Source organism: Lonchura striata, chromosome 6, assembly GCF_046129695.1.
Source record: "Lonchura striata isolate bLonStr1 chromosome 6, bLonStr1.mat, whole genome shotgun sequence".
NCBI lineage: Eukaryota > Metazoa > Chordata > Aves > Passeriformes > Estrildidae > Lonchura > Lonchura striata.
The window spans coordinates 48,260,894-48,281,571 of NC_134608.1; the positions used below are offsets into that span (position 1 = coordinate 48,260,894).

Below are 20,678 nucleotides of genomic sequence, written 5' to 3' on the forward strand. Positions count from 1 at the left end.
GCGCCACGTGACGGGGGAGCGGCCCCGAGCCCGCGCGTCCCCGGCGGTCACGTGGCGCCGGCGCCCCTCCCGGCCCCCGCCCCGGTCACGTGGCGGCCGCACCCCCGTCGCCATGACGGCGGCGGGCGGAGGGGGCAGTTACGCGGCAGTAAAACGGTACCGCCACCGCCCCCCCCCCGCCCCCGCGCCCATCCCCGCCGCGCCCGGCCCGGCCCGTTCCCCGCCGTCACCCGTCCGCGCGGGCCCCGCTCGTCGTCCGCCACGGGCCCCGGCGGCCCGTCCTGCTCCGCTCCCGGGTCGGCGGCGCCGCCTCGCTGCGGGGGAGGGGCCTCCCCTCGGCCCCGGCCCGCGCGCCGGGAGGGCGGGGGCGCCGCGCGCGTCACGGTATCACGTGGCCGGCGGGCGGGCGCGCGCGCGTGACGCCGCTTCCTCCTCCTCCTCCTCCTCCTCCTCCTCCCCCCCCCTTCCTCCTCCTCCCGCGCGGGCGGCGCGTGATGCGGCGCGGCGCGGGCGCGCGCTCCCGCCCCGCCTTCCCGCGGTCACGTGGCCGCGCTGTTTGGAGGCGGCGGCGGGGAGAGCGCGGGGCGCGGTGAGGGAGCGGCGGCGCGGGGCGGCGGCGCGGGGCGGCAGCAACAACAACAACAAGCTGTGTCCCCTGTGCCCTCTGTGCCCCGCCGGGGCTCGGCTCTCGTCCCCCGTCCCCCCGCCGCGGTTCCTGAAGCGCTGTGGGTAGGGCTTCTGCCTTTGCGGTCCTTCGCCTCACTCCGGGTACGGGAGCCAGAGCCCCGCGGTGCAGCCCCGGCCGGAGCTCGGGCCACGCAGGTGGGATGTGGCAGAGAGCGGGCAGGGCAGAAGTGGCCATTTAAGGTTTTTGAGACGCTTTGAGAAATAACTTTTAGTTTCGTTGGCTAAATGTGCCGCTTCCCTTTTCCTAGCGCCTGGTGAGAGTGAGCGCTCGCTTTTCTTTTGAGGAAATGTGAATTTCTCCCGTGACGGGTTTTCTGGGAGGGAGTTCCTTAATTTATGGAACCGCATACTTAGAAATTCCGGGACTTGCCTGTGCAGTGTAACAGGTTTAGCGTTTTGTTAAGCAATGTGCAGGTTTAAACTTTAAACTCAACGAGAAGTTATTTTGAAGTATGTGCTGCTTAGGAAAAATATGAGATTGTGATTTTAGTGGTTATTTAATTCTTGGTTTTCACTCTGTTATCACTTGAATGCGGGAAAAGACATGCAGTGGAGACAATAGCTTATAATTGTATCAAAATGCATAATGCAGTTAATTCTGAATTTAGTATAACTTGAGAATAATGCTCTTTAAATTTACTTTTGGGGGAGAATATGATGTAGTTATACCAATGCTAAATGTTTTCCTTGAGAAAGTTAGTTTCAAATCAAAGGTGCATGCTGTGGGGAAAAGTGAATTTTTCCAGAAAACAAGGTGTTTTCTGTAGCTACATGTTAACTTCTTTTGTAGGCAGATGTAAACATAACTAGAGTTTAAATATTTCCGGTTGTGTTATCTGATAGGTTAAGTTTTCAGAAATTAACTTGAACAAAATCTTCTCATAAACGAAGCAGGAGTCTTATTTTCCAGCCCTTGGACCTCTTTTTGGCAAACTGAAACCTGATGTTTTTTGAGTAGGAAAACACGTAGTGTTTCTTTAAGCGTGGAACTCCAGCTCTAATGCTAAAAAGTGAGCTAATCAAGATCTTTATTTTTGGCAGGTACAGCTAAAAGCTGAAGCTGTAACACACCCATGAATGAGCAGCATTAGTTGTGTGCACCCATGGCCTCTGTGCCAGTAATTCCAGACTCTTACAACCATGTCCTGGCAGAGTTGGAGTGTTTGGATCCGTTGCTTTCTGCGCTCAGGTTGGATTCCAGTCGTCTTAAGGTGAGTTTGTGTTGTACAGCTTTTTTTAATTTTTAAAAAATTCAAGTAATGACTGCATTTGGCTAATTATTTGATTAAGCCGTAGGATTAATCTAACTCTTTCTGGGATGTGTGTATGCTGTCTTAGCAGGGGGAGTACTTTGGGAAGAAAGAGTGAAGATAATGGACCCTGTTGCTCTGTGTGTTTCCTTAATGCAGCTGTTGGTAACAGCCTGACACAGCTTACACTGTTTGCTCCAATTGCAGAGTGCTGTTTAATAATCTTCCCTGCCAGTGGTTCAGGAGTGGTACACACAGCTGGCAAACAATGAAGCCTTTAAAAAAACCACTGTAAAAATGCAAGAAAAAGATGCTGTGATCAGAACTTACCAGGTTATGCATTATGATTTTTATTCCTTCAGTGCACGTGTATAGATGTGTCAAAGAGATGGCTGGCTCTAGGCAGCTCAGGAGGAGGACTGAACCTTATCCAGAAGGATGGTTGGAAGCAAAGACTTTTTCTCACTCACAAGGTAAGGATAAAAATTTTAAATGAAAATTTCCAAAAATGGGGCTGAGAAAGAAAAATTATTTCAAGTTAATGCATTTTAAGAGTTAATAATTATCTTCAGCTTACTGGGTTGTCCAAAGAAGGTGAAGTTTTGGACTGCTGTGTTTAAAACAGGTTGTGGTTCTGGAGGCTATCCCTACAGTGTATGGTGTATTGGATTTCATGAGCTGTGAAAAATATTACTTCAGAGTGTCAAACCTTTGTTTTTCAAATTCTTACTTTTTAACAACAGCAACAGAGTTATTTGAGTATTTAAGGATTGGAAGAAAATTTTCAATATGAAACCAGAGCAACTCACAAGTAGATAACTCTGAGTGTTTGAGTGTCCACTGTGATATACCTGGATAAGTGAAAAAATGATAGGCTGACTTGCTGTTGCTGGAAGAGATTGTGAAACAGAGATTGTTATTTGTAAAGCCAGGTGCTATTTCTTAGGAGCCATTGCTGCTTTCAGTATAGCATGAATGCAGCCAGTTTTTTAAGGCTGGGAGCACCTCACTTAATTCTGTCAAAACATCTTCCAAAGGTGTGAGGACAGAAGAGTGATTTCTTTGCTTTCCAAATCAGAGAACTCAGTGCAGTCTTTGGTCTTGATGTTATCATGTTGACAGCTGCATCTTGGAGTAAACTCAGTGTAAGCAAACAAAACCTAAGCAAACAGTAAAAACCAGCCACATCACAGCAGAGTGGTAGCATCTGTTGACATGAATCTGGTTTATATGTTAAAGATAAAAGCTGCACAATGGTAGTGGCAGTACAGGAACAAGTTTCACCTGCTCTTATTCCCATGCTTGCTTTCAGGAAGGTGCCATTTCCCGGGTGGCCTGTTGTTTGCATGATGAAGACTACGTTGCTGTTGCAACCAGGTGAGTGGTCTACTCACAAACCTTAATATTTTTAAGAAGCTTCAAGTTTCAGACATGGACAGTTGCTGAGAACTCAGAATTAACTTACCTGGTTAGCTGGTAGAGGCCCCTACAGGATAATTCTCTACACAGACAGTTTGCTTAACTTTTTTTTCTGGAATAGTCATTCTAGGTTAAGTATTATTTCTGTAACAGAGCATCTATGGCAGAACTCATGCCTGTGAAATTATGATGGTAAATGTGTTTCTGAGATCTTTCAGCATGAAAAGAAGCCTTCTCATTAACATGGTAGAGTGAGATTGATAGTTAATTCCACTTATATTTAATAAAATCCATTTAAATGTTTTTCCACATCCTCACTGGCAAGTGTAACAACTGTAAGAATAGCCTTACAAAGCTGCTTATACATTTTTGTGCAAAGAAGGACACTTATTCTTCTCCAGAATTAAGTGTGACACTTGCTGAAAGCATGCAACCTCCAACAGAACCAGCTCTGAGGCATGCTGGCTTTGCTTGGGGCTCCTCTTTCTTTGAGGAGATGTGTTTGCATCTATGTTAAGTGATAAAACATTAGAAGACTTATTTTCAGCCTGTATTCTCTTTTTAACTTGTTGTAGCCAAGGCCTTGTAGTAGTCTGGGAGCTGAATCAGGAGCGTCGTGGGAAGCCAGAACGGATTTATGTTTCCTCTGAGCATAAGGGCAGAAAAGTCACAGCTTTGTGCTGGGATACAGCTGCCCTTCGAGTTTTTGTAGGAGATCATGTGGGAAAAGTATCAGCCATCAAGATTAACACATCAAAACAAGGGAAGGTAAAATGCTGTATACTTTGATTTATCTTCGTTCACTGGGGATGATGTGTGGAATCTCTTTGTTTATGTTAGCAAAGTGGAACAGAGCAGGACTTGCCAGCTGATGAATTTCTGGTAGCTTTAACTATTAGGATGAAGAACCAGTCTCTTGAGACAGCCATAGAAATCCTGACCCATGAATTCCCCCCATCCTTAGTCTGTCTATTTTAGTAATGCAATTTGAAAAGGCTTTCAAATGTTCAGAATTAAAAAGCGGTCAATCTCCTGCTTCTTGGAATTTACAAGTACTAAAGTTAAAGGTCTTGGTGTTTCTGAGCCTATTGGATTCCTTAGACTCCAGCTACAGGTTCAGCTGTTTGTTTTAGTCCTTAATTAAGCTGTTGGTCAGAGAAAGAGCAGTCCCAGACTGGTTTTGCATGGCTTTCTCTGGATGCTCTCATTCTTAAACATCTGGATTAGATAAATAAATGGTATGTGGTCATTGAGCCTACATGCTTTATATTTTGTGCAAAGGACACACCTGTTAGTGATAGCAGCCTGATTTCTGGCCCTTAAGTGTTCTTTAGCTTTACCTCTACTGGGTCCTTTATTTTTAGTTAGTAAAAAGGAACAGAACCTAGAAATAGTTGTTTGTCCAGGTCCTTTCTAGCCCTCATAGAAGATTTTGATGAAAAATTGACTTACAAGTAGCAAGACCTTCACAACATTTAAGTAAAGGGTGGGAGAAGTTCAGCTGTGGGAAGAGAGGAGAAAGGCCCATGGAATCTGTGTCTCTTCACGCCTGTTAAAGGAGCAGGACTGTTGGATTTGTCCGATAATGCACTTTGTCATATTCCTAAGAAGGGAAAACAACTCTAAGATGGCAAAAATGGTAACTGATAGCAAATTCAAATGCAGTTCCCAGTAGTTTTCTTACCCATAAGTCTGTCTGAGACTGTTCATCCGCCTGTGCAAACTGAGACACTGGTAGGATAAATAGATGTAGATAATTTGTGGCAGGGTAACAGAGGAGGTGAGTTTGTGAACAATCTAATTCCAGTAGAAGTTGTTTTCGGTATCAGTTAATCTCTCTGGTCTGTTTCTAAAACTGTTAGCTCAACATACCTGTAGGGAGAATTGGAAGAAAAAGCACAAAGCTTACAATAGCAGGAATAAAACCCTCTCTAAATGTTGCAGGAAGAAACCCTTTATAAAGAAATTGCAGGATGCTACAGGGATATGACTTTTTTTTTTTTCCTTAAATCTTTAATAGCGGTTTTGGGAAAAGGAGGATTTAGACTCTTGTGCTTCTGAGCATTGTAGCCTTGCTTTGTAAAGACAGAGAAGAAAGGCACTGCTATGTCTTTTGTTGTGTATTCATAGCATACATGAGTCTTTGCTGAATTTTGCTATTTTAACATAATGAAACAGTCTTTACTTTGAACTAAAGACCAGCATGTTTTCTTTTTTTTTTTTTATCTGTAGGCTGCTGCTACTTTTGTGATGTTTCCTGTCCAGATTATAACCACTGTAGATTCTCGGGTGGTTCAGCTTGATTATTTGGATGGAAGACTGCTCATATCTTCACTTACCCGCACTTACTTATGTGATACTGAGAGGTAAGTTCCGTTTTATTTCTGAAATACTGGACTTCAGAGTCACACACAGTTTCTGAAATGACATCAGTGTCTCTTTATCTAGCCCATGCTCCCTCAGTCTGTTTCTGAAGATGTTGGGAGAGGTAGTGTCAAGAGTTTTACTGAAATCAAGATAAGCAACATCCTCTGTTCTCCCCTGAACTACCCAGCCAGTCATTCTGTTGTAGAGGGCTGTTAACATGATTTCCATTCCATAAATTCATGCTGACTGTTCATAATCACTGTCTTATTTTTCATGTGACTGGAAGTGATTTCTGGGAATGTTCCCACTTTCCCATCATTAGGCTGAACAACTGGTTCTGCTGAGAAAAAACCCCTTTGATCTGAGCATTCATTTCAACTAATGAATATTTCTGCACCCTGTCTTGTATAAACTTTGGGCAGGCTTTGTAATAATCATTACAGATTTCTCTATTAAGCACCAAAACCAATTCAGCAGCTGGGATTAGGTATTTTTTATTATTCAAGAAAACCATAAAATTAATTAGGGCTTTTGTTAATGCTGGCTTACTTAACAAGTTTATTTTTTCCCCTCTAGAGAGAAGTTCTGGAAGATTGGCAATAAAGAGAGAGATGGAGAATTTGGAGCATGTTTCTTTCCTGTTGGAAAAAACAGTGGGAATCAACAGCCATTAATATACTGTGCTCGACCTGGCTCGAGGATGTGGGAGGTGAACTTTGATGGGGAAGTGCAAAGCACACATCAGTTCAAGCAGCTGCTCTCATCACCACCTCTTCCTGTTATTACTCTCAGGTAGAAACATGAGTGTTATCAGTGATAAACTTGTTTGGGACATCCTTAAGACAAAAAAGACTGAACTTCTCCTTCAGTCAAATGTTAATCCTAGTTGTCATCTTAATACCGTCTCCCCTAAGAGGTGTAGCCAGTAATTATCAAAAATGCCAAAACCCTGATTTCTGCAGCTGTGTCTGTGAGCAAATGAATTCTGCTGTCATGAGGCTATGTTTATTTAAGACAGCCAAGTATTTACAGGATTAAGAATTTTAGAAAGTTCTGTTATTGTAGTTATGCTTGTACTTGATAATAATTTTATTTTGCAGGCAGGATCCTCATTATACTGGTTCCAGCTGCTCTCCACAATCTTTATCTTTCCCCAAGCTGCTGTATTTGACGTGAGTATTGACAGCATATCTTCCTGTTGATAAAGTAGGCTTAAAAGTTATATATTCTTCGAATTTATATTACCAACTTCAGGTTTTTGCATAAGATTTTTCCAAGTATCATGCTAAACATGTCTCACATCTTGCTTGCTATACTTAAGACAATGCAATCCCTGTATATTTTACTTTTTTTATTTAACTTATCTTACCACAACTGACTGTTACACCATTACCATATGCTTTGATTGCAGTGAGCACTGCGTGGTGACCTGGACAGAAAGAGGCATTTATATTTTTCTTCCCCAAAGTCTTCAAGTCTTGCTCTGGAGTGAAGTTAAAGGTAAACTAAAAGTTCTTAAACATTGCTTTGCAACATTGTCTGTTACACTGGTCATTCCTAAAGTCTTTGCCTAGCATGGATGCTATTAAAGCTCAATTTCTGCAGCTGGATTGCAGAATATTTATAAAAAACTTGTCATGTGTCGGATAGATCCTTGAATATTAACCATTTCCATGCCTCCTTCAGCAAACCCCTCCTTCCATAGATCTCAAAGCATATTTCTGGAGCAACAAAACATGGTGTAGAGTGACTCATAAAATACAGTAGTTAAAATACATGTGATTAACCTGCAGTATCCTTTCCTCTTTACTCGGGCTCATTGTCAGTTGTCCTATTGAAGGATAATCTGAAAGTTTAAAACGTTGGGGTTTTTTGGGGTTTTTTTTTTCCCTAAAACCTGTCTAAATTACATACAGGGAATATATTTATTTGGCAAATGAGTGAAGGCTCATAAACAGGGATGTGTTTGGTTATAAGTAGAGTCCTACAATAGTTATTGTCAGTCACTCTTTCCCCCTCTCCCCATTTTGGTGTTAAGTTTGCAATACCTTTGTTATGGAGTGTTTGCATACAGCATAAGTATTGTATTTGAAAACTTCTGGAAGGACAAAGTTGTTTTTTTACCAATTAATATTTTCCTTCTGTTTCAAAAATTAAAGCCTGATAAAGATGACAAATACATAACTGTATTTGTCATCTTTATCAGGCTTTAATTTTTTATCTTGGAGCAAAAGGAAACTTTGGTAGTTTAGTGTATTTTTTGAATGTTTGCTAGAAATGGAGCTCTGGAAAGTTTTGAAACTGTTTTATAGTGATTAGGTGCTAGGTTGGCACTCCTCAGTGTTTGTTTTCCCCATGCCTCTCGTGCTTTGCACTCATTTACAGTCAGGTGGGAATATACTTTCATCTTCTTTCAGGGACAAAAAGGAATGTTGGTTAATGACTTCAGTCCTTCAGGTATTGCTCTGTGTGTGATTTTGCAGATATTCAGGATATTGCAGTTCACAAGAGCGAGTTGTTCTGTCTGCATACAAATGGGAAAGTTGTGCACCTCTCCCTTCTGTTGGTCGATCGCTGCATAGAGCGTCTAATGAGAAGAGGATTCTGGACCCTCGCTGCCAGGGTCTCTTGTCTCTTCCAAAATTCAATTGTTTCTTGCAGAGTAAGTAAATATATATCTCTTTGTAAATCTGCAGTACAACTTCACTGTCTTTCCTGCCCCCCTCCTCCATTAAGTTTCATGGTTACTGAGATTAATTTTGTTGGAATTTTTAAAGGTGTCTAAACATTATACTTTAAGGGTTAAAATCATCCTGCATATATGTTTTGTTTTCACATGTGCATTAGAAATAATAATGCTTCTGTTTCACTGGGTGCTTTTAGGCAAGAAAAAATTTGCCTCTAGACAAGCTGGAGCACTTGAAGTCTCAGCTGGATGCTTCAACTCAGCAAGATCTCACTGCACAACTGGAAGAACTGATTGCAAAGCTGGAACCTCTAGATTCTGCTTGCAGCAGTAGAAGGAGCAGTATTTCATCTCATGTATGTGTATTGGTAGCAGCAGAAATGTTATCTACAGGTTTTATCTTTATGGCTTGAAGTCACCCTATTGCTCACTTGGAAGATGAGGCTTTCATTTCTACCCTGTCTACTACAGCCCATAATGCTGTATTCTAAAACTAGGTGGGGTGAAATGGTATGAAACATCACTGCTTGCATTCTATAAGCTCAGACCTCTGCCTCTTTCCCAAATTATTTTAGGGCTAATGGCTGAGATGTGGACAAAGATTGATACAAAGATGATTTTTTTCCACAGCTCTGTTTAATGTTTTAATGTACTTCAGTAAAGATAGTCTTGGTTATAACTCTAGTTTTATGTGATGAAAATGAATGTCTGAATGCTCAGAGCTATCTTAGCCCTATTTTAAAAATTGCCACACTCTAAGAAGCTTAAGGAGAAAGCTCTAAATAAAATCAAAGTATATTTCTAATAAATATACAGCTGCTTTTCAAGAAAGGGGAAATATTTCGTAGTTTATACAATATCAGCTGCTGCTTTCACTTTAACAGTGTTTAAAAGGAACATCTAAAAAGCCAAGTAATGTAAATACCATCTTGATGGGGTAGACAAGCTTTTCTTCATTGCCCACTGCAAAAGTAAACCATGAGCAAAAAAATGTGTGTTGGTCCTGAAACAAAGTAGTTTTGTGGGGTCTGTAGTTGTGCTAGCTGGTTATGGCTGTCCAGCAGGAAGACAGATTCTTGGGTATGCAGCTACAAAGGGGTGAAGTGAAAGTCAGTCTTGACTGAAGGACTAGAGCTGAGGTGGGTTTTGCCTTTCACTGTGTACACCACTTGTTCCACAGGCTGCTTTTCTAAAACCAATTGCAGCATACACATCTTTTTAAAATCACTGAACTGCACACTTGCTGGCATCTGTGTTCTTTCCTATCCTGGATATGGTAGAAGTACTCCGCTAAATAGGAGTTTTCCAGGCAGTGAATTATGAAATGCTCTGAGGTGGGTACAAGTGATTGAGTTTGTGTGGTACAATTGGTTGAGTTCATTGCAGAAAATTGAACAAGGAAGTGCAACTCGCATGGTGTCTAACTCCCCTCCTTGGTCTGACAGGAAAGCTTCAGTGTCCTAGACTCTGGAATCTACCGTGTTATCAGTCGAAGGGGCAGTCAGTCAGATGAAGACTCATGTTCCCTCCACAGTCAAACATTCTCAGAAGATGAGAGACTTAAAGAATTTCCTGCACACCATGAAGATGAACAACTAGAACTTGGTAATGTTTCTTAATGAAAATGTTTGTTGAATGTTTTTGGTTTCTTGTTTATTCTACAAGAACTTGACTGGGTTGGCTCTGTGCTCTTACTTCCCACTTTCAAGTTATTCATTATTAATACATGTAATTTGATCAACTGAAAGTGTCACCCCACCTTCCAGTTAAAATCCTTCCTGAAACATTGGGTTGAAAAGATGGTTCCACAGAATCCAGACTTAAAAGCAAACAAAACCCAGTGAAACAAAACAAAAGGTCTAGAGGGCTTTACGAAGCATGGCCTTCACTCCAGCTTCTCCCTCTCCATGTGTATGTGAGCATTAGTGCTAAGATTCTTTCAGCTGTCTATGCCAGTATCAATTGAGCTTCAAACAAGATTTGTTTGCTGCCAGTATCCTTTTGTAATGTTTGTTCCAGAAAATTTCTTAATTTGGATTCTGGCTTACATTTCTTCAGGGAAAGCAGAAGTATTTTGATTAAGCATCCTTAACTTTCTCACAGGGTTTCCTTTGTACAGAAGATCGTTTCTTACACATGTAAATTTTAGTGTTGGTGTGCTAGAATAGTTAATAACTAATATTTAGCCCATGCAGGGAGCTTTTTTATTTTCTGGCAAATGCCTGTCACTGGGCTTAAGCTAGAGTGAGACTGTAATGGCTTTTGTTCTCTGCTGTGATTGGGATTGGGAAGGGTTGCAGAAACCTAGGATGATGAGGAGCTGCCTTAGTTCTAAGTATGATAGAGAGGCTTTTCTATAAAAAGGCTATTTTTTAGCTTTTGCAAGGAGTATGTGCCAGTTGAGGATTGAGAGAATTTGGATGCTTTGGAGAAAACCACACTGGGGAGGGAGAGTGCAGAAATTGGTATTTAATTCCCTACTTATCAGTAGTGTTGTCCTGAGATACTCTTAGGTGTACATGTGCCTCTTTACCTACATCACCATAAAAACAAGTGAGCAAACTCTGAAACACAATTCCCAACATTAAAAGTGAAAATTCAGTGACTTAATTTTTGAATGTCAGAAGATAGAAAGGTTGTGTGTTCCACAAGAGATAACAGATTTGTTGATTACTTCCAAGTAGAGAAGTTCTAGATGCTTCTTGAAGCACGAGTACTTGATTTGGTATTTGGAAGAAATGGACTTACTGTTGCCCTGCTCACAATGGCATAAGATGTAATGAGTTTTTAGGTTGCTAGTCTGCATAATGAACAAAAGCAGCCTTATTTACAGCCGATTGTAAAGTCAGTTATGACCTTTAGGCACAGAATCCCTTGAGGGATTCTGATGGTAGATTTTCTGTAACAGGGCAGCATCTTTTCCTCTCAATGCTGTGGTTACTGCTGACTGTTGCAAAGTGCACTGTCATCCTGGCTTAAAATGTTCCCTTTTTTCTTGTTGACATCACTTAAGATAGTGTGTGCTTGTACCAGGAAATTATTAAGCAAAACACATTGTAAATACTGTTAAGGATATAGAAGAGAAAAGGAAATAGTCAGTCATTCTGTATTTCCTGTGATTCTTGGCAAAAGCCAGAGGGCTGTGGGCTCACTTAGATTTTTAAGTCCTTTCAAATAAGAGGGTAATTTATACCCTAATCATGGATTACATGTCTCTCTGTTCACATGTGATTTAGATTTTGGAAATCATGGTCATGACTGACTTTACAATCAGTTGTGAATTGATGTATGCCACACTACTTAATTTTCCTAGATGTATAAATAACTCGGTGGATTAAATCAAAGTTTTGTCCTCTAAATGGTCTGTAAGTCTAATTTTAGAAGACAGTTTTCATACCGTTGTTGATCGTTATTTGCCGTGCTATAAAGCCAAAACACTGTTAATAAAGCAGACTTAGCTAGGTTCAAAGTCAGTAGTAAAATGGCCCTTGAAACCTGGCTCCATGAATTCTTGAGTATTAAAAAGGAAAGTATGGTGAGCAGGTTATTCATTAATGAATTAGTGACTTGCAGTTCATTTCACTGTTTCATTTTTTTTTTTTGCTAGGCCACTGTTTTCATGACTTTTTATTTCAATTCCATTTGTCAGAGAACGTTTCTCATGCATCTGTGGTGGTTGAGGCTGACCGGAATGAGACATTTCTCCCATTCAGTATTCCTTTGTCATTCCGTTCCCCATCTCCTCTCGTCTCTCTGCAAGCTGTCAAAGAAAGGTAAAACATGCAGCAGCTTCACTCATCCATTACATCTTGCCCTCTTCTGTCCCCTGGATTTGTAGCATTGTGTGCTTTAGTTCATGCTCTGTTCTGCAAACATGTAACACCTGAACTGGAACACCAGAGATGAAGTCAGGTTTGCCAGACAGTTTAAGTCTTAATCTTGGCTCTAGTGAAGATACAAAGAGCTGCTGGTAACTTCAGTGGAGCTAAGACTTCAACCACAGTTTTAAACAATTAATAAATGTTACATGTCTAGGAATGTTTACTGTTACCCTGTAAACTCTGGTTGTGGTTTGTATTCAAAGGAAAATTTACTGAATATTGTTTTGGGATTTTGCCTTCCTGTATCTTAGGGGAAAATCATCTTATGTTGTATAGGAACAAACAGATAGATATTGCTAAAACACACTTGCAAAGTCCTATCCCCACATGAACTTTTCAGCAAATCTAATTGGTTTCCCAAACAATTATGGAATAATCGTGGCTTATACCTGCTGCACTTAGATCTGTATCCATTTTATGTGTAAATCACATTGGTATTTTAGAACTCTTTTTAAAAAAAATGGAAGATAAGGGGGTGGGTGTACAAATACAAAGGTGATGGTGTTAAATATTTAACTTATTTTTTTTATGAAAGTGCTGTACGTTAATTACTTAGCTAAAATATCTCTGGCCTGGCAATGATCTGAAAAAATTGCACAGCCTTTCCTTGATCACTTCATTAGGTAAATTGTGTCGTGCAACAAAGAATTGTGGCTGCTGTCAGCAGTGTGAGGATCTCAGAATAAACATCAGAAGAACATGCAATGTTTTGAGTTCTTTCTAAACTGTAAGCAGCCTTGAGGACCTTACTAGTTTCTGCTGATAATGAAAGCTACATTTTCAAGTATTTCCTGTATGCATTTAACCATTAAATAAAATACTATCATACTTACAGTTAATTTTAAAAAGTAGCTTTAATCCTTCTATACATTCAAATCCAATTGTTTTGCTAGATTTGAATCCTTTCTTTCTGCCTAAAAATGCTGGGTTGGTTTGTTGTTTTTTTTTGTTTAGTTATAGAGCAGAAAGCAGGAAGCTTTTTTTTCTGTTCAAGTCTTGTTGACCTAGTTCTCTTCATGGCAGTGGTAGAAATAATTGAGTTCTGCTATGTTCATTGAGCTTTCTCTCCAATAAAATACCTGAAGGAATAGGGACTGCTGAGTGAAAAGGTCATAGTTGGTGAGCTTTGTAATCTGAAGAATTAATTTGAAGCATTGTAAAGTGGTTTCTTACCACCAAGACTGACATAATTTCTGAAAGATGCTTTATGTGTTAAAGCTTTAAAATGCAAAAGCTAAAATGTAGCCGATCTGCATTTATTTGCATACAAATTACACATACATGTCAAAAATCTGTGGCTCATGTTGGTATGTGTTCCTGCTTCTCCAGCAGGAGTGTTAAATACTTCAGGTTTCTATTCTGTGATGAAAACATGATCATGGCTGGAGTATGAATTTTGAGCAGGTTCTTAGTAAGTTTTGTTCCTGTTGGTCATCACTGCTTTTATCCTTTTCTCAAGAGTTCTTCAGATTATAAAATCTCTGAAATTAGGGTTTGAATGAAAAGAGTGCTTGGTTTGTTTGCTTTTAAACTTCTGATTTTAAATGTTTGAACTTGTGATTCTTAGTGTTTCCAGCTTCGTACGCAAAACCACGGAAAAGATTGGCACACTTCATATAAGTCCTGAATCTAGAGGGAAGCATGAAGCAAAGGATGATGAGCAGCTTCCAGAGCTAACTCTTAATCCAGTAGGATCTCTCCAGGAAGAAAAAGAGTGAGTGCAAAATCACATTTTCTGGATGTCCTGAGGATAGAAAAAAATTCTTTCAAGCAGAGTGAGGAATTTGGCATTAGGTTTTTCTAGCTGCCTGTGGTGGGTTTCAGTGGTTCTCCCAACTCTTTTCTTAGAGCTGATGAGGCAATGAACACAGAGCTAAGTAATTTCATATTCCAGTGCTTATTTACCAGTTTGGACTAACTTTCATACAGTGGCATGGTACTGTTTTTTGTTCAGCACCTGCAGAAATCTACTGTATCTGGAGTAGAAGCAATAATAGAAAGCCACAAAAATAGTATTATCTGTTGCTCTTCATGCCCAGTTTATCCATAATTTCTGTTGAGCTGTTCCTTCTTACAAGTGATAGCTTTGTATTTAATAAAGGAATTAGTGCTGAAGAAATTTTTCAGGAAATCCTCACATAATTATTGAAGTTAATACTTCAGATAAGACTGAAATGAATTTGCTTTTCAAGGTCAGAACCCCAGAACTGCCGGCTTCCTGAGGAGGACCGTCTGAGAGATCTCAAGGCTGCAACAGCAGAAACTATGTAAGCAGAGAAACTTTTACTGTATAGATATGTAGGGCTTTGGCAGAAAAAAAAATGGGTTTTTAAAGTGTTTTGTTCATTTTACATGCATGTATGAGTGATGCTCTAAATGTCTAGTAACATAACCTGAAAGAATCTCATTTGGTGAATGACTTGATTCCTCTTTTTAAAATCAAGCAAGACTCACTAAAAGCTCTTCTAGCATTATCCCTTTGTCTTAAATGCAGGCATAGTTTAAAAAAATAAAAATCAAAAATAAAAATTCATTCTGAAAGAAATCCTAGGGAGCTCAAAATATGCTGAGGTCATATGTAGACAGTAGCCTAAATTCTGTTTGAAATCAAAATCACAAAAGACCCAACAACTGAGTCAGAGTCAAGTCTAGGGAATAGTTACACAAAACCTATTTAAAACTTCACTTGTGGCATCTTATAATTGTTAAACTAGCAAACTTCTTTTTTATGCTGCAGGGCCAAGCTCCAGGATCCCCTGGTTTTGTTAGAACCTCAATGTATGAGAAGAGTCTTACAGGAATGGCTTGTCTATCTAGAAGAAAAATTCAGCAAGGAGCATTCTGCTTTGTCTGTTAACAAAAGCAAGGCTGTGAGTGCTGAAGATCAGAGGGCAGTCCTGGAGGAGACCCTGCAAGTGGCTTCAGCTGACAGAGACCCAGCAGACAAGGAACAGAGTAGTATTTTGGAAGACTGCATTGAAAAGGAAAATACTGATGAAACCTGTGTGAGCAAAACCATGTGTGAAAATGGCACTGATGTGACAGGGCCTCTGGGCTGTGGCTTTCGGGTGTCTTCTCCGTGTGTCATGGAACCTGATGTTCTGAAAGATCTTGTGGAGCTGACCACCCTGTGCTTTGAGCTGCGTGTCTTTTCTGGTGGGAGTGCTGAGGCTGAGGAGAGCTCTGAGGGAAGTCTGCCACCAGCAGCCTCAGGGACCTTGGCTTGTAGGTTTATGCGAAGCTACTTCTTCCTTTTGGATTTAAAGAGAGTAAAACAGTGTATTATAACCACATGTGCCACCAGCCCTAATGTGTGGGAGACATACATTGCAGGATTGAAAGGTAAATTATGAATGTTGTATTGCTTCTTAAACTGAAAATAAGACTGGGAGAAAAAAAAAAGACAAAAACTTGAATACTCTCATAATCATATCTGAAGATTTTCCTTCTGCTGGTGTAGTGTGGCAGTGGGAGAATTATTGGTGTGTGGGAGTTTGTTCTGGTTTTGGGTTGTTTGGTTGATTGTTTTTCCTCCCAAATATTTCCCTTAGGAAGTACTTAGCTCAGCTGGTTATAACATTGTGCTAATAATCCTAGCATTGTGGGTTCAAGCCCTGTATGGACTATTCACTTAAGAGGTGGACTTGATGACCATTGTGGGTCCCTTTCAACTCAGAATAACCTGTGATTTCTTAAAAAAAGAAGTGTTGGCTCCTTGGAGAGAGATTGTTCTCCTCCCACTTTGCAGCTTAGAACCTGTTAGTTGCATGGACCTTGTTAATGGAGCACTGTAGTGATTCCAGCCTATTTACAAACATGAGCTAAAGCATCATAATTAAAATCACAAATCTGTAGAAACAAGGCAGAAGGGAGAGGGAGGGGCTTCAGCATTTGCACTAGCCAATTCAGCTTGTACAGGAATGTGCAAGGTTAATATGAAACAAAACTGAATGGAATAGATGGTTCCATGCAGATGAGTGGCTTGTGATCACTTCACACTTCCCTGTTCCACAGAAATAGTTTCTGATCTTTTTGATGCATCTTCAGTTTTATTGAACCAAAGCTTCATGATGATATTGGAAAACATAACTTTTCTGTTCTCTGCACTCAGCTGCTGCCTTATGTATTTATTTTAAGAATGAATTAAAGCCTTAGCATTGATTCTGCTCCAGCAGAGAGCAGATAAACAACAGAATCTTGCTTTAAGGATTGGTGTTTGTGTTTCTGGGAATCTCACTGTTTGGATTCTGAGAGCCCTAGAAGTGAAAGTAGTGTATGCATTCTTAGTTTGTCCTTAGTTGGACACTTGTGCCTGGAGATAATACCAGGCATCAGGATTGAGGTGGGTGTTGAACTTCCCATGAAAGCAATGATAGCTGTTGTTCAGCAGAAGGACAAAAAGGAGGGCCAGGACATGCTAAGGAAAAAAAAAAAATTGCACAAATCTTATAACTTGTGCACTGATATATTTCAGAAATAACTTCTCACAGTCCAGTGGCTTTAGCAATGGAAAGTGAGGATATGTTGAAAATACTGAAGCTACTGCATGACCTGGGGCCATGGGATGACAGCCCACTGTTGCTGGCACATGCTCAAAGGTTTGTACCTAAATCTTCTGAACTTCCTGGTGGGAATTGCTTCACTTACCATGTCATGGAGATGCCTGGACTCTCTTAGAGAGATCACCTTTCAGTACTATTTTGAACTTGCAGGAGATCTTGAAAAAAATATTTTGCTGTTTGGTACTGAAAATAGTTTTTGTTCTCTTTCTTTCTCCAGGCTTTATGAAAAATTTGGGGAAACAGCTCTTCGGCCCTTGATCAAGTTTCACCCCTCTATTTTGCCTTCTGATATTAAACAGCTTTGCAGAAATGATCCAGCTCACTTTTTAGCATATTTAGATAGTCTGGTGAAATCTAAGCTGGAGGATAAAAGGTGAGGGGAATGTAGAATCCTTTTCATCTGTCTGCTGTCTTCATTGTGTAGCTGTGTGGAGATTTTTTTGTCTTGGCTTTTTGGGGGCCTTTTTTTCTGTTTCTGTATCTGTCTGTTTGATGTTCTTAAGCATTAGGTTCCAAGTAATTCTGCCAGTTGTAGCTGGCCTTAGAGTGGACTTCTTGTTAGGTTAGTATCTAGTTTTAAAAGGGATTTCCTAAAAAATACTTTTAATGGAATTGACGTTTTTTTGTTCCTATGTCTGCAGTTCAGTGTATCAGGGTTAGATGGCATTTAAAAAAATCCAAGCAAACCAAACAAACAAAAAACAGCAACAAAAAAAAACAAATGTGTGGGAACTCAACCTGCAAACTTGGTTTTCTGTGGTTGCCTCAGTTTATAGAGACATAAACATTTTAGACTTTTCCACATTTAATTTTACATCCCATTCTCCCCACCCCCCAACCTCTGCCTTTTTGTTTTTTTAATTTGTCCACACACAATCATTGCTTCTTCTTATCTAGTATATTTAAAACTGGTAGGATTGTTTTTTTTTCAAGTGTCTGCTTTGTTTTCCAGGCCATTTCTCCTTAGGTCTCTTCTGCAGCCAGAATCTGTACGGTTGGATTTGTTGTGCTTGGCAGTTTCTCATGATGCTCCACAAAGGGCAAATACTGTGGATGAGGAAGGAAATCCCAGGTATAGTGAGTTTCATCCAAGGTCCTGAGTGCAGCAGAAAGACTTAACAGGTCTGGTTTTGGGTTAGATTTTATGTGAAAGTTTGGATCACTGACTCCTTGGAGCATTTTGCAGAGTTTCAGCAGAAGCAACCAAAGGATTGAACAATTTTTATTTGCAATGCCTTTCAGAGTGACTGCTCTAATGACATTGCACATGGTGTTTCATGCATTTTTCCTCCTCTCTTTTCATAAATCTTCCATAATGTTCTGAAGAAAATCAATAATGCTTTAAAACTGAATTCTCATCTTCTAGGCCAAGATCACATTTGTTTACTTGGGGCTACAGCCAGCTCATTCTGCTCTTGATTAAACTCCCAGCTGATTTTATTATGAAAGAGAAGATGGCTGACATCTGTAAATCACATGGGTAAGGAGAAAATTTGGTAACTGTTGATACTAGGTTAGTGGATATTCTGATCCTGAGAAGATACAAATGTAAATGGCCTATCTGCTTCTTGTTTGGACAGGTTTTTTTTAAAACATTTCCTTTCTTGAGGGTGAATATTCTGTGTCCAATTTAATGTACCAAATGGGAGGTATTCCTCATGTCCCTACTCTGTTTCTGACATTGATTAAATTTAGTTGCTTTCGTCTTTACTGATACTTAAATGATCATGTGATTGTTCTTGACCTTGGTTTGAACTGAGTATTTGATTCCTATAAATCTTTACTCTCTTATTCAAGATTTTGGCCTGGATATCTTTTTCTCTGTCTGGAGCTGCATAGAAGAATAGAAGCCTTTACTAATATTGTTCATTTGGATGATTTGAGCCTGTTGAATGAAGAAGATGGTTAGTGGTTCTTAAGTTATATAAACATACTCTTGTAATGTAGGAACTGCCCTTATATAGTGGTTTGCCCAAAGCTGAGTTAAACTCTTATTTGTTGAAGTATTTTTGTAGCCCTGTGTGTAATACAGCATATTTGAAACATATAAATGGGTGTTATACTCTCGTGTCTTTATGCTGCACTGTGTGAAATCAGTTGTGCTAGAAAATGCTTGGAGTTAAAGACTCTTTATTTATCAGTTTGGAGTAAAGGCTAACCTTGCTGTTGTAGACAGAGGAGTAGGAAGCCTTCCTGCACAGCACAAAACTCACCCACTACATGTGCAGACACCCAAAGTTAGGGTGAGCAAAGCACTGTACCACAAGGCAGAACTTACAAGAAAATTCATTCCAGCCCTAAGATGGAAAAAACTTTGTTTCTTGATGTAATCCAAAGTCTTGAATACCGAACTATTGTGAAGCTGTGTGTGTTCACCACTAAATCTTTACACAGAGCCAGAGCAGTAAATTTCTGTGCACAATTTGCTTGTTGATAATGCTTGGTCTCCTAAATTTCATAGTAAAACAGAATAGCTAACTTCCCTTTTAAGTACAGCTATAGTTTACATAGTAGTTTTAGAATAGTCCTTGTTTTACAAATAATGTAACAAACTCCTTTTAAATTTAGGTTCCATTCCAGAGACCATAGAAGAATGGAAGTTTGTTCTGCATCTTGCACAGAATCACAGCACAGCTTTCCACCAGCACAGCCCACAGAATGGGAATGCTGTCAGCAACGGAGGCCCGAGCTGCCCAGACTGCATCACTGTAGAAAACGTCGCTCTGTTGCTGGCCAAGGCCATCGGCCCAAATCGTGCCTTGCCTCTCTTGCAGGAGTGTGGCTTGACTCTAGAATTGTCTGAGAGATTTACTGGTGTTTGTGAGATACTGAGAATAGCTGAGAAAAGGCAGAGGTAAGAGATGTGTCAGCAGAAGATCCACACTATTCTTGGATCTCCTCCATGCTTTAAACTTCCTTTTTGGTTTACAAGAAGATAAAGTGGTTCATATTTTTACCTTTGGTTTTAGACTCATCTGAAAGCTTTCTTCTTATTTTAGACTCATCTGAAACCTTTTATATTATTTAAGTATTTTGCAATATAGGCATTTTAAAAATGAAAATGAGGAAACAGGAAATCCTACATTAAAATTATATGTGAAGGAGATTGTCTGAAAGAGATCTGTTCTGCTGAGACCTGTACAGACTGATCTCTCCTATTCCTCCAAAGGTGTGAATGGTGATGTCAGGATGTTACTTCTGAAATGCCATCATGTTTTTTACAAACTTCTCTTTAAACATCAAACCAAAACTATGTTGTTCTTCCTGTTGTTAGCTTTTTTACTATTTGACCTTTTTTTTTCTCTCCCCTTTGCTTTAATTGCAGAGCGCTGATTCAGTCCATGTTGGAAAGGTGTGACCGGTTTTTGTGGTCTCAGCAAGCATAGAAAACAACTTGGGAGAACTCTGGGAACATTTTATACTGTAATGACTGTATATTCAAGTGCCTCTTAAATTTCACAGGCCCTTAAAAATAACAAACTCCAGTCTAAAAGTTCAGGTATACTGAGCCAGTCTCCATCTGGCAGGTATCTGACCTGGAAGTGGTGACGGTTCTACTTACTCCTTTGGAGATTACTTTTGAACTGTAGAATATAGATCAAAAAAAGACAGTATTTATCTTGAAATTAAGCTCACAGATTTCCAAGATGAAAATTACTGAATTTATTTTCTGAGTTTATAACTTAAGTGTCCGGGGATATGAGCCCCTAAGTATTAAATTATGGTGTATAAATTTTTTTTTGTTTCTTTGTTTGCAAACATGAGTAACCATTCCTGGGAAGTAGCTAAGCCTATACTTGTTTAACTTTCCTGTAAATGACATTTA

The 20,678-nt window shown here is 39.9% G+C and overlaps 1 protein-coding gene across 1 annotated transcript; it reads left to right on the forward strand.

Annotated features, from left to right (window-relative positions):
• The first annotated feature begins 96 nt into the window (after positions 1-96).
• Positions 97-20,585, forward strand: HPS5 (HPS5 biogenesis of lysosomal organelles complex 2 subunit 2). Its single transcript, XM_021525641.2, has 23 exons — positions 97-156; positions 1,729-1,898; positions 2,300-2,410; positions 3,250-3,314; positions 3,932-4,124; positions 5,589-5,722; positions 6,300-6,515; positions 6,824-6,895; positions 7,135-7,223; positions 8,207-8,385; positions 8,607-8,765; positions 9,855-10,014; positions 12,059-12,182; positions 13,858-14,004; positions 14,483-14,557; positions 15,028-15,632; positions 16,765-16,888; positions 17,070-17,225; positions 17,805-17,924; positions 18,219-18,332; positions 18,650-18,756; positions 19,421-19,706; positions 20,178-20,585. Exons 2-23 carry the CDS (start codon positions 1,791-1,793, stop codon positions 20,236-20,238), a joined length of 3,405 nt encoding a protein of 1,134 aa, XP_021381316.2. The 5' UTR covers positions 97-156; positions 1,729-1,790; the 3' UTR covers positions 20,239-20,585.
• The last annotated feature ends 93 nt before the right edge of the window (positions 20,586-20,678 follow it).

Bases quoted from the DNA above. Each gene is read 5' to 3' on its own strand.
- HPS5 (XM_021525641.2), top strand. From the start codon at position 1,791: ATGGCCTCTGTGCCAGTAATTCCAGACTCTTACAACCATGTCCTGGCA. The intron at 5,723-6,299 runs GTAAGTTCCGTT...TTTCCCCTCTAG, and splicing joins TACTTATGTGATACTGAGAG to AGAGAAGTTCTGGAAGATTG. The intron at 8,386-8,606 runs GTAAGTAAATAT...GGGTGCTTTTAG, and splicing joins ATTCAATTGTTTCTTGCAGA to GCAAGAAAAAATTTGCCTCT.